This window comes from Spodoptera frugiperda, chromosome 25, assembly GCF_023101765.2.
Source record: "Spodoptera frugiperda isolate SF20-4 chromosome 25, AGI-APGP_CSIRO_Sfru_2.0, whole genome shotgun sequence".
Classification (NCBI taxonomy): domain Eukaryota; kingdom Metazoa; phylum Arthropoda; class Insecta; order Lepidoptera; family Noctuidae; genus Spodoptera; species Spodoptera frugiperda.
Window position 1 is genome coordinate 18,338,782 of NC_064236.1, and position 13,828 is coordinate 18,352,609.

General features: G+C 35.9%; 1 protein-coding gene across 1 annotated transcript in view; it reads right to left on the reverse strand.

The window, feature by feature from the left end:
* Positions 1-6,833, reverse strand: part of LOC118261874 (laminin subunit gamma-1) — a 32,869-nt gene extending 26,036 nt beyond the window's left edge. The window contains exon 1 of the mRNA XM_035572893.2: positions 6,626-6,833. Within this exon, the coding sequence (XP_035428786.1) occupies positions 6,626-6,760 (135 nt within the window). The 5' untranslated portion in view covers positions 6,761-6,833. The remainder of the gene's footprint in view (positions 1-6,625) is intronic.
* Positions 6,834-13,828: the final 6,995 nt, after the last annotated feature.

The following is a 13,828-nucleotide window of genomic DNA, read 5'->3' on the forward strand; positions in this document are numbered from 1 at the left end:
GTTAGTAATAGGTATAACAGACTAGACTAATAAATAAAATTGGCGTGTCTATATTTGTTATATTGATAACTGCTTTTCACTACATCTAAAATAATATACATACGATACATACACCAAAATCAGATTTTCTACAATTTTATCTGTCGGTCTATCTGTTTGTACCGGCTAACCTCTGAAATAGCGCGACCGATTTTGACATGACTTTATTCGCAGATAGCTGATATACTAAGGAGTAACTTTGGTTACTATTACATATTTTAGAAAATGAAGTCTCAAAGTCCGTAATACACGCAAGCAAAGCTGTGGGCATCAGCTAGTTGGTAAACATATTTGACAGTTTGAAGGAGCTTGATATACCAACTATATTTACTAGTCTATTCTTTTGTGAGGTACAGAACCTCTATCATTTCGAGGAATAAATGTCGGGAAACATTCTAAGAACCTTTTAATCACCTTACAATAACACTAGCGTTTATTGATAATGTGTTACTTGAGTCGACACTATCTGCTACTGTTGTATAAATAGATATAATAAGTGCAAACACTCCGGAATGTTATGCAATAGAAACTTACGTATAAACTGCATTTGTTACTGATTAATAAAGAGGTTTGGGTGCATTAAGGGCTACGACGCTAAAGCTATTAAGTGGAATTTTAAGGGAGTTAGCCTATCAGCATCCACATAACCTCCTTTGGTCAACATAAGTTTTCTCCAGTGACTTTTAAATCGGCTGCTTGGTAGGAAACCTATATTTAGCTGCAACTGGCGTCCTTTAACGGACCATCTGTCAACTTTTTGAGAACGTACCTCCTATTCAGTTGAAGGATTCGTAGACACTTTTTATAAATAAATGGTACTTACCTCTTGGAGTTGTTTTGAAAAATGTACAGCTGGTTATATACGAGTTGATAGTTTTTGTAAGTCAGTCAGTTAAGATTTCAATAAAATACCTATCGCATATCAGATCTGCGAATTAGGTATCACACGTAGTAGGTAAATTTAGGGTGTTGACTACAGCTTATTGTATAATGCTGAATTTCAATATGTTTAAGACTCAATTTTGACCCTAACCTAGTTGGTACAGTGCCAGAAAGAAAGACCTAGTTACTCTAATGTACATGTCTATTGGACCAAGGAAGTAGTGAATTGTTAATGAAGGAACTTCAAGGGATTAAAACAGAACCCTTGAATGCACGCTGGACCCCCTGGGCATGTCTTGTACAATAATATGTTGAACAATGGCTATTTGCAGGATCGGCATATTATTGTCCAGGTCTGGGTGTGATGCGTAAATGCAACGTGTTGTTTGTAAACGCGCCCACGGAGCGGAACAATCTCCATCGGGCACCGTTTCTTAAAAACATGTCTTATTTGAAACACGTATCTGTACCTTATAAGCAAAAATATTTGTAAATTGTGTCAGTCTGTTAAATGTGGTAATAATTTTGCGTACGACACGAAAACAGTCGCATTGATGTAATAGTAAACGCGAAATTATTACATACTAGCTTTCGCCTGCGACTCCGTCCGCGCGGATGTCGGTCTTCGCGTGGAAGTTTTATTTCTCCACTTTGAGTAACTCTAACAATGACATCTTATAAATATCTATTGGACCCAAATACGGCGAGGCCCATAATAATTAAAGAGATCCCTCTATTGAGCTACTGCTGTTGAGTTCGCGTTCTGTAGAATAAAACAGTTTTTTTTTCTACTTATTTTTCCAGGATAAAAAGTATCCTATTTTATGCCAAGGATAATAAGGTACAATTATACCAAGTTTCATCGAAATCGAACCGTTAGTTTTCACGTGATGCCTGAACATAAAGACAGACAGACAGAAAGACAAAAAAAAATTAATCACATATTTGGGCTTGGTATCGATTCAGTAACACCTCCTGCTATTTATTTTTTCAATATTTTCAATATACAGAGTTGACCCTTCTACAGATTTATTATAATATATGATATGATATATGAATGAATGAATGAATGAGAGTGTTATAAACGTAAGAGTAGACAAATATAATCAGAAAGCTCCGAACTGCTAAGCTATCGGGAGTTATACGTGTTATTGTGAGTCAACCATAAAAGATAGACATTTGCTGTCGTGGAATATTTTAAGGAGAATATTTCCGTAATACATGATTTCTGTGTAGTTTTAACCATTAAGGCTGCACACGCGACGGAAGCTTCAAAAATGGAGTAAGTTCTCCTGTTTTCCCAACATTTCCCTTCACTGCTCTGCTCCTATTGATCGTAGCGTGATGAAAAGTATACTATAACCTGCCCAGGAATATGAAGAACAATTGTACCAAGTTTCGTTGAAATCTGTCGAGTGGTTTTTGTTTCTATAAAGAACATACAGACAGACAGACAGACAGACAGACAGACAGACAGACAGACAGACAAAAATTTTTCTGATTGCATTTTTGGCGTCAGTATCGATCACTGATCACCCGCTGATAGTTATTTTGAAAATATATTTCATGTACAGAATTGACCTCTCTACAGATTTATTATAAGTATAGATTACAAGAAAGGTGTATGGGTGAATGTCCTATGCGTCGTTCCTATATATAGACGCACTATTTCGGCTGCTACCATGTGTCGCGGTACACTCGCTATTCACAATACATCTGTCTCTATTCGCTTACAAATGTGTTCCAGAGTCTTAGGTCTTTTAGAGGATATTTTAACATATTTATAGGACCTTTCAAGAGAGGTAACAATTTTTTAAAAGCTCGTGTACTACAGAACATGAGCTATATAGCTAAAGCTATTTATAACAAGATAAAAGTTCAGCTTTACCTTTAACAAACATAAAATATACTACGTGGTATTTTCAAAGAGGCGTTACAAGCCGGTCTCCAGATTTGTAATCGAGATGGGAGATATAATAAGAGCTAGATTATGGTCTGTAATAACAGATATGCTTTTATCTCGCGGGAAGTCACTGGTAGAAGCTAATTGTGAACCTATTTTATTTTAAAGTAGACTTTAATATATGTATTTAATTATTTTAGCTAGTAGTTTTAGTTAGCTTTTTAGTTAGCTAATTATAGCTAGCGGTAGTCAAAGGCCAACCCATAATGTTTCGATGACTTTCTATTGTTAACGATTCAATATCAAGAGCTAACGAGCCATGCAATCGTTGCATTTGTTTCCATTTAAAACTTTGTTTGTAGAGGGCTTTTGTTCGTAGATACAAGTAGGTATACAACCGGTGTTAAACTAAATTCTACTACTAATTTTTAATCAAAACAGTTTCCCCCTGTAGTGTGCTACGTTTGTAGATTTAAAATCAAGAACCATGCGACACCAAGTATTTGGTACCAATATTTTTTAAACGTATTTTGAGCTGAAACTTTGTCTATTCAACCTGTATTCTTCATTGTTTCTTGATGTATATGGGTATTTTGTTACACGCTGTATATTTCATATCTGTATTAAAGTAAAAGTAGGTACAAAGTTATCGGTTGCGGGAACGTCTATACTTACATCTGCATAGATCCCGGTCCTCTATTGATATTATAAACAATATCCTAGTTAGGTCCTAGTTAGGTTACCTTAACATGCAAATAAATATTTTGAGTTTGAGTTTGAGGGAGCTTTCTACCACAGATGGTACATTGCTGTAGATGCGTTTGGCTTCTACCAATCCTATCCATTGGCGTATCCGGAGCTGCGGACAACGTAAAAGGTTACCGGGGCTCCGGCTTAAAGCAGGAGAAGGAACGGGGTGGTTTTTAGTCAGTAAGAGTCTGACGCTCCCTCCCGCCTCACCCAAGGCGGGAGAAGTCAGGGGATGATTTACCCCCTCAAAAAAAAAAAAGCGTAGCACTGGTGAAAACGGGTTCACCTAAGATATTGTTTTCATATGAAAAGGTGTGTTCTATGGATGCGTGCTATTGGTATGTGTTATGGATGATTTCCCTACTATCGATACGTCGCATATTCGAACTGTGCATATTCATCCTCGTGCACATACTTACTTTGTGACGGCACATCTTCATAGGACATCTTACTCGTACCGCTATATGTAGCGGCTTAGTATCAGTGAAAATTATCATAATGAGCTAAGCTGCGAATTCGAGGATTCGCAGCACCGCTACATAGCACATCTCTGATGGAAATGCGTCCTTACAGTACCACTATCCAAAAAGGAAGTTGTTATTATTATGACAGTCGATTTTGTTTCAAACGATTGAGATTAAAATAAATCATAATGTGTCGATAGTACTTTTACTAGCAGGCAAGTATTTATCGCCGACTTCAAAGCTATAGGAGAGTCTGTAAGTAATAGCTGTCTTTGAACAAACAACTACAGCTTTCTACGGTTCTATTGTTTGCACACAAAAACAAAGGACATCTGCATTTCATAGTCCGTTGCATGTTTCAGAATACGTTAGGCGCAGTTATTGTATTCCTAGCTTGGTCAAATAACTAAAACCATTGTAGGAAATGGAAATTAGTTGGAGCCATCGTCCTCTTGCTTTGACTTGCTTATTCTTATGTTTTAGCACGTGCTGTTAATATAACAAAATAATGATTTTGATTATACCCAGTTGGAGAGTAGTTTTAACCGGGTCACTAGTCATCAATTATGCATCCATCTTAAATTTAATTACATTACATCCATGGGTGACCATTTAGGGAACATGAAGACTATGAAGAATATACTCGCATGTTATTTGATACGAAACAGTACCTATGACTCACGAGGCTCTTACGGAACAAGTTAGCAAGGTAAACAAAGTTGTTAAGTTGCATTAAAGTTACTCGCTACACTGTGCAAGAATCTAAGTATGATCAACATTAATTATTATTTGCAAACGATGGTGTTCACTGCAGATATGTTGTTTCAGTGGCAATTATGGAATTTCTCTCTTAGTACTCCCCATACTCTCTACTCTAACCAAATTTAATTTTATAACAAGCAGTACGAGATTTCTAACGCAATTTTTAGTTGAGCAGTAATTTCTACATTGACAGGAGTCTTTAAGTCAGTGACGAAAGATTTTTGGAATATGTATAATTATCATGGAGGTCATTTTGGCCAGCCAGGCCTATGTTCCGCAGTGGATGTCTTGTGGCTGGGATAATGGTGCCCATTGCGACATTTTAGATAAATACATTCATTGTTATTAACATTTCCAGTATGCAGGTTTTTCTGGCTCTTTTCTAAAGGACATTTATTTTACAGTTCTGTTGTCTAAAGACAAACAAAAACAAGCCCACAGACAGTTTACTGAAACAGACGATTTGTATTTACTTAAGCATATGGTTGCCGTTCCGGTATGAATTACGTTTTGTGATATGTGATTAGCAGATTAAATTTGATCTGTATACAATACTGACTTTCATCGCTTGATCAAGTCTATTAAATCCAAAATTTTACGCAGCCGAATGGGAGTGAAATATCGTTGACAAATGTGTCAGTATCAGTATCATGGGTTTTTGCTGCGTTCTCCAAGAGCCTGAACTCGTTGCATTCTTACCGAGCAGCATCAACACTTACTTACTCGTACACCCCATTAAGGGTAGCGTCAATTTTATTTATAATGACACAATTTACATGTAGACATTCATATACATGACGGATGCGATAAGCTTGTTCCGTTTGCACAGATAACGGTACATTAGGCACAGAGCTAACGAACTCATTACTACACTGTACCGCCGACTCCGTTTGATAACCTTCGATCTCCAAAAATGTACTAGCTAGCAACTGTAGGGGTTATTTTTATGGCTTATCTATGTTTATAATATATTCATTCATGATATTGTCTCGCTTTATCGACGTTTTTGTTGAAGGGATGAATACTTCGGCAATATCATAAAGACTGCCTGACTCTCTGGTGCTCCCATAAACCGGTTGTTCTCTTCTCAGAATTTAATCAATGGCTTTCGCAGACCTCTACCAATTTTCTCTTTCACCCTTTTACGATGTTCTAAAATGTATGTCAGTAAATGTGTTATCTTGCTTTTAGAGTATCGTGATGATACTAAGGGCGTATCAGTGGACAGCTCGTAGCATCCAAGAGTATGTTGATAACAGGCCCCTGTGTAGTAAGAGTGTTATCACCCTTGAGCCATAAGAATGTTGAACGATGAACGCAATAAAAGGGGGCTTTTTTAAATGAATATAAATGAAGAAGGATCAGAACAAGAGGTATCTACTAGGATCTAAAATAAAAAAAATAACAAACAATAAATAAAGCTTTTGCAATGCAGCGCTTTAAAGCACAACTAGCCGTGTTAGTAACACTGCGAATGTTAGAACGTGTTACTGTTTTCAATTATGCATACTTCTTTACTAATATAGCTCGCTCAAAGTACTTTAACAAGTTAGTACGCTAACAAAAGTTTCTCCCAAGCAACCACAACTAAGTTCACACTGAACACCAAAAGCTCGTGTAAACAAAAACTTCCCACGATCCTCTCAGCCAAGATAATTTACACCAATCTTTTTTAAATTATAAAGAAGTGGATCTATACACCTAAACCAAATTCTCGGGAAGTTCAACTTTAGAACAACACAAACACTATAACGAAACATACAGTTACGGTCAGGAGCCGAACAAATAAGACAAAAAATTAGTGTTATCTAAAGGTTGGACTTACTTGCGGCACTCCTTCACTATTGTAACATGAGGCGAGTTGTTTGGAACCAATGCGGGGCGTGTGGTAGTAATCCTGTGCAGTTGCGGACAGTATTATGGATATAAATGTGGTAAATAGTGATGCGGCCGGCGCCATCTTAGCGCAACGCGACGTGAGCTCGCGCGCTTCGAGCAAGCACTGAGTGACGCGCGGTGGTTTCACAACACTCGGCCAAAGACTAAGCGGTCGCGCTGCTTTAAATCGGACTGCCTCTGTGAGGACACTGGCTGTGTGTGTTCATTTGAAATTACCTATTTTAAAATGTTTTTTTTTATTGTCATTGTAATTTTAAGCATTAAGTAAGTAGGTATTGCTGTTGATTTGTTTTGTTTTATTTTTGAACAAAAATGAATGCAATTAATTATTTGAATTAAATTTATTTAATATTATAAATGGCATTTTTATTTGTATAACTCTTATTCGTATTTTAAGAGTACTCCATTACTATTGGCAAGAATGATAATGAATGTGTTAAATAAACTGCATAATTTATTATTTTGTAATTCAAATTTATATGGCAGCAACAGTAATAGTGTTTAAAACATCATTTGTCGTGTTAAGCATAACTTAACCCGATCAAGGAACCGTCGGCAGTCAGGTACCTAGTCTACTAAATCCCTATTCTTTGCGTCCCAGCAGTCGTAGAGAACGTGGCCTCATGCCGTCGATTTTTTTGTGAGCAAACCTGAAAAGGTTCGCCTTTTGTTTTTTGTTAGAATGCCAACATGTGCGGTCAGTTGGGGAAGGAATCAGCGAACCGTGCAAAGGTCCCGATGTTCCCAATTTTAAGTTTACTGCATAGCTTGTCCTTGCAAGCTTTTGTCATCTCCATTGACCGTAAATGACGATTTTTTTATGAGTAAACTAATTGTTTCCCTTTAAAAACAAATGCATTTACTAAGTTAATATACATGGCAAAAGTACCTAAACTGGTAAATTGTTTGTAAGTATAACCACATAACTGCCTTTAAGAGTTGTTATGTAGCCAGTTTTTAACTATGTATATTATGCCTAAGTACTCATACAAATTGTTATTCATTTTTATGTAGGTATAAAAACATTACCTAATTATTTGGTCATCGGTACTCTAAAATTATTCGGATTGCAATAATGCAGCAGTAATAAAACAGGCGTAATTTTAAGAGACCGACCAACTTGTAACTATTTATTAACAAGACATCATTTCATGTAAATTATTAATTTTTTATGCGAGAAAAAGATGATTTGTTTACTGTGCTATGAGCTAATCCTTTTAAATGGGACATATGAAAAGACCAATCTGTGCGTCTCCAAAATTCTGCCAACTTTAGGGTGTAACTAATATAGATTCTGAATATTATTGTAAGAACATCAAGTATTCTTATCAAACATATCACACTGATCCACGGAAGGAGGAACATTAGGGAAGGAGGGAAAAGGCTTAACTCACAAATCATTACGCAAGCCAGTGCTTACGGCGTGTTGGTGTATTAAATCATGTTACTAAAACTATAAATAACTGCAAATGACGCACTGAGTTTAATATCGAATCTTATGTAACATTTCCCTTCAGTAACCTCCTGATTACCATCGATCGTAAAAAGTAATTTTATAAACATTGTCTTCAGTTTCCTACCATAATGTTTCATTAAATAATAACACATACGTCTAGTTACTACTTACCTATTGTTATTTGTATTTCGCCAAGCTCTTGCCCTCTAACCCTTAAGGTTAAAAACCCTTAAAACTGTCTGTCTATATGTAAAAGTCCTATATAATTAAGATTACAGATTTCAGTTACCAAATGTATGTGCTTCGAAAAGTATACACAACTATTTTTCTGTAGTCGAGGTATATAATATTACTAGCGGACCCGACAGACGTTGTCCTGTCTAAACGTCTTTAATTTAAAAATTTGTCGGAACCAATGTAAAACATTCCAAAATCAACTACTACTAATAAATTAAAAATTAATTAAAATACATTGCCCAGCTGACCAAATTGTGAATCTAAACCGTTCTCAGATCCCCTTGAAAACACACCAAAAATTCATCAAAATCGGTCCAGTCGTTTAAGAGAAGTTCAGTGACATGTACACACTTACAGAAGAATTATATAATTACAAAGATAAAGCTTTGATTTTTGGAGTGTCACATCCGATAGTAATTACGTAATCTATGCCGCCGTTTCCCTAGTCTGTCTATTTCGTTTTAAACACATGAATAGTCTTCGCTGCTTAAGACTACCAGTGCATTAGGTCATTCATATCATCGTCCTCTTCTCACATACAATTCTATCTCCCTCTCACAAAGGCTTACTGTTTGATCCGAACCAAATGTTTAGCGTAAGCAAAAAAAATGTGAATTCAAATTAATGATGATAAAGGATGATTGTTTTTAGTCTTTAGTAGTTCTTAAGTTTCTAAGTCAGACTTATTATTTCTTCTCACTTTATTAATACTCGCAATAAGGTTGAATTTCAAGTGATAGGGTTACATGATCCTACTTACTTTTTTGTCGGAGAACCTACTGAATTTTTCTAACTTTCCTCAATAATCTATAACTTCCCTTTAATCCGCCAGGCGTGAAAGCTCTGACAAATCCTTCTCGTGTAAAGCAGGATCATAGTCTAACAAATAGCGGATTATCACGGGTTGTTGATGTAAATATTTTAGTTTAGCTTGATCCGGAACTGCGGACTGCCTGGCGGGTTACCGGGGCTGCGGCTCGAAAACCAGGAGTAGGAACGGGCCGGCTATTAGTTAGTAACAGTCTGACACTTCCTCTCACCTCACCTAGGGCGGGAGAAGCCATTGGATGATTTTCCCCCCTCAAAAAAAAAAACCATTACAGTACTTAAGAATCCCAAAATCATGATTTTGCTTAGCATAGCTAGCAAACAAAGTTTGACAAAAGACCTATAGAACTAATTTAAAAAAAACCTATCCATTTGGTCAGGAATCATTGTGGTGTCATCTACTTCTATTAAAATCGTTATAAGACAAGACAAGATTACTTCGTTCGGCATAGTTTTCTGTGCATTTTATCTTTTTCTAAGCAGATATTGGTGACCGCTAGTGACCTGTAAGTTCATGTACTACAGAACTATTTGATAATTAGTGACGTAAAACTAACATGGTTGTATATCTACTATTATTAATGTGGTATATTATGTATATATTATTATTTCATTGAAAACAATCTACTAATATCTTTTGACTACCAGTTTTTTAATACAGAAGAATTAAAATAAATATTTAATTACTTACTTAAAGAGTACTAGATTGTACCCCTGCTTGCGCCTGCGGGGAATTTAAGACGTGATATTATACAGGATGCTACTTTGTCTGTTAGTCTGTTGAGAGCTACAAGGTGTATCTGCTAACACCTCATGTTATACTTGCGTTTTCTAAGAACGAATCTGTAACTACTACTGTCTAGATGAAGGATGTGTTTCGAATGGAAATCATGGTATCCGGTATCCGTCACTCATACCACCAGCAACTTATGCCACGCTCAGAGTCATTTAATGGTTACTTAACCTAGTCCTTAGCAATCGTTTTCGATACAAAATCGTTACCAAGGAATAGTTTAAGTAATCATTAAATGACTCTGAGTGTGGCAGTTAGTCAAACATTGTTAAACAGGTTCTTAACATTTTAGTTTTGTGAAATTGACGGTTTCCTAGAAAACAATTTAACTCTTGCTTGGTATTCACGGATACTTACTTACATGAAAATGTGTGGTGACTGGTGAAGGCTGCTATTTGTAATTACTACCTAAATCAACACCAGTCATCGCAATATTAAATTTTGTGGTATAAACATAAAAACCCAACGGTCACACGATACGGATCACCTAACACAGTAGTTTCCTACTAGTCAAATTCAATAGTTTTATCGAAATGTCTAAAACGTTAGGTACTTTTCTATGTTTTGTAGATCGCAACTTATGACGTCATCATTTTTTTTGCATCAAATAGAATACTTACTTCTCTAAAATTAGCTAGAAAAATGAAATAAATAAGTACTTATAGCGTCAAATTGAATGAATGAAAGTACGATTATATAGGGATATTTTATTATATTGAAATGTGAAAATAATTTATTTTTGACCTAGGAAAATTGTTTAGATTAATACCCCCAATGGGTTACATAATATTAAAACTAAGAAAAAAATACAATAGGTACTTACAATATAAAGGACCAAAATATAATTTGAAGGTCGTTCAAATGTGCACAAAATGTATGACAATGACGCCGAGCAGATGTCGACCACATGTGAAGCTGTTATTACTCTAGACAAATTATTGTTCATGAAACATCTTTCGGACTACTTTAGTCAGAATACTTTAGCTTTTATTTATTTATTCATATGACATCATTTCTTTTGTCCATCATCAGTAGGTATATAATCTCAACCGATGCTGATGGCTGAGTGATTGGAGTGCAGCAATGTACAGCTGAAGATAGTAGGTAGTAGAAAATTTCGTGGTACTCAAATGATGTGGTTAAAGACGAATACAATACATTTGTATCTAAAACACATATATACAATATATTAGACTAGCTACTTCAGCGCGGTTTCACCCGCTCTGCTCGGTTCCTATTAATCGTAGCGTGATGTTTTAGCCTATAGCCTTCCTCGATAAATGCCCTATACAACGCAAAAAGAATTATTCAAATCGGACCAGTAGTTCCTGAGATTAGCGCGTTCAAACAAACTCTCTAGCTTTATAATATTAGTATAGCATAGATAGATAGATAGAAACATCACTCTCTAATGAATAAAACTTTGAAACTATTTCCCAACCGCCTGAAAGACCTTCTTATGGAAAGGTAGATACACAAGGTAAATACATAAAGTGTCGTTGATGATAAGTTCGATCCATCGATATTTTGTACTCTTGAGTTGCAACAGTAGCGCCCATTACATCCCTACTGCGTGGATGTTAAATGAACTAAATAGTACTTATAACAGCTATCGGGGTTGTTTACTTTTGAACATTGAATAGTTATTGAGATTTTATTGGATCGAAATTGAGATTGGTTTCAAGAGTAAGCGCCTAGGAGTGTACAAATAAAAATATTCCCATTGTTTTTCTTGCTTTCGGTAACGAATTTCATCGCACCACATCAAGCGTGTGACGTTTCACTAAAGATAAATCTGCCTAATTTTAGATTTAACGGAAGCTCTTAAATCGTGGCTGTAACACTGATAAGAGGTCAAAGAACTCTCTCTGACATTATTTAAGTTCAGCCTTTGTTTGAGAGAGTGACGACATCATAGAATTTTTGAACACTTTTAGGTATATACAACGTGTAACAAAAAGTGGGTACACATATCAATTGCACGGCTTCTAGATAACATAACAAACTATACGGGAAGGGTTTTTTAAACTCATGTTTTCATGGTACCAAGTTATGAATTTTTCAAATCGCGCCGCCGCGTGATTCAAAATTAGGTAGACAGGTACTAGGCGATCAGATTGACAGAAGAAATGTTTCGTAATATTAGTGAGTGATCCCTGTAGTGTTGTGACATGTTTGTATTTAAAATCAAGAACCATGCGATACCAAGTATTTGGTACAATTTTTTTTAAACGTATTTTAAGCTGAAACTTCGTGTAGAGACTCTATTCAACCTGTATTCATCAGCGCTTCTTGATGTATATGGGTATTTTGTTACACGCTGTATAGATACTATAATACAATTTTATATATGTAAGTACTTCCAGATTTACATTCCAGATTGAATTTTTTTATTATATTATTTCAAAAATATTTTCAAGTGACTTATCGTTTTCTTTATAATACAAGTACTTATATCTAGAAATCAAATCCTTAGTTTATAACTTTAACCCTTTTTATAAGGTAAGAAACCTTTTTAACGGGAGTGCCGTCAATCTTGTTTGATTGTTCATTTTCATTAATAAAATAAGATGCTACGGAAAGCTCTACAAAGAGATGAGTGGAAGGAGGGTAGGGAGGCCTTTGCCCAGCAGCGGGACGATCATACATGACAAAAAAAAAGATGTGGGAGAGCCATGCTTCGGCACGAATGGGCCGGCTCGACCGAGTGATACCACGGCCACACCGAAAACCGATGTGAAACAACGATTGCATTGTGTTTCGTTGTGTGAGAGAGGTTACAGGAGACCCAATCACCCAGTCTTCCCAATCGTCGATTTCCCAAAAACCCTTAAATTCCTAAACCCCAAGGGGCCGGCAATAACCTTACACCTTAACACATCTGGAGTTCCGGGTGTCCATGGGCGGTGGCGATTGTTCACCATCAGGAGATCCGTATCCAATAAAAATAGAGCGCTTATGTTCTATCGCCAATATTATCAAAACAATTTTAAGGTTATCCAATAGAATATTCAAGCTATTGACATTAAGATATTAACAAGCTGCAGTGTAGCAGTGCGACCATTGTGGAATGAAAGACATAATGATAATCATATCTTTCTTATTTACAATTTTTTTTTGGTGATATAAAGTACTCGAATTTAGGAGCAAAATAGGTGTATTAGATAATTATTTAGGTACCTACAACCTACGTATATATATTATAACGTAAAGGAAAATAAAACCGACATTTTTGCAACATAAACAAGCCAGTTAAAATGCAAATAAGTTAACAAAAGAAAAATAGATATTAAACAGAGAACCAAAGCGCCATCTCAGTGTTTTATTCGACAATGCGTATAAGTTTATCACACCTCTGCTTTTGCACCAAATTCCACCCTCCGTGTAATATACCCTCAACGATTTACCATCGCTTGCGAATAGGTGGCGCTCTTTTTAAACCCGAAATATACACATATTGTGTCCATTGTCCAGTAGTAGAAACATAATTAACAAACAGTTTTTAATTTTCATTAAAACATAAAGGTAGATTTGAAAACTTCTGGAAGAATTTGGGACTTTTGTTAAGATTCACAACTTATAGGATTACCCAACCTGTTAGTTATATACAACGTGTAACAAAAAGGGGGTATACATATCAATTGCACGGTTTCTAGATAACATAACAAACGATACGGGAAGGGTTTTTTAAACTCATGTTTTCATGGTACCAAGTTATGAATTTTTCAAATCGCGCCGCCGCGCGATTCAAAATTAGGTAGACAGGTACTAGGCGATCAGATTGACAGAAGAAATGTTTCGTAATATTAGTGAGT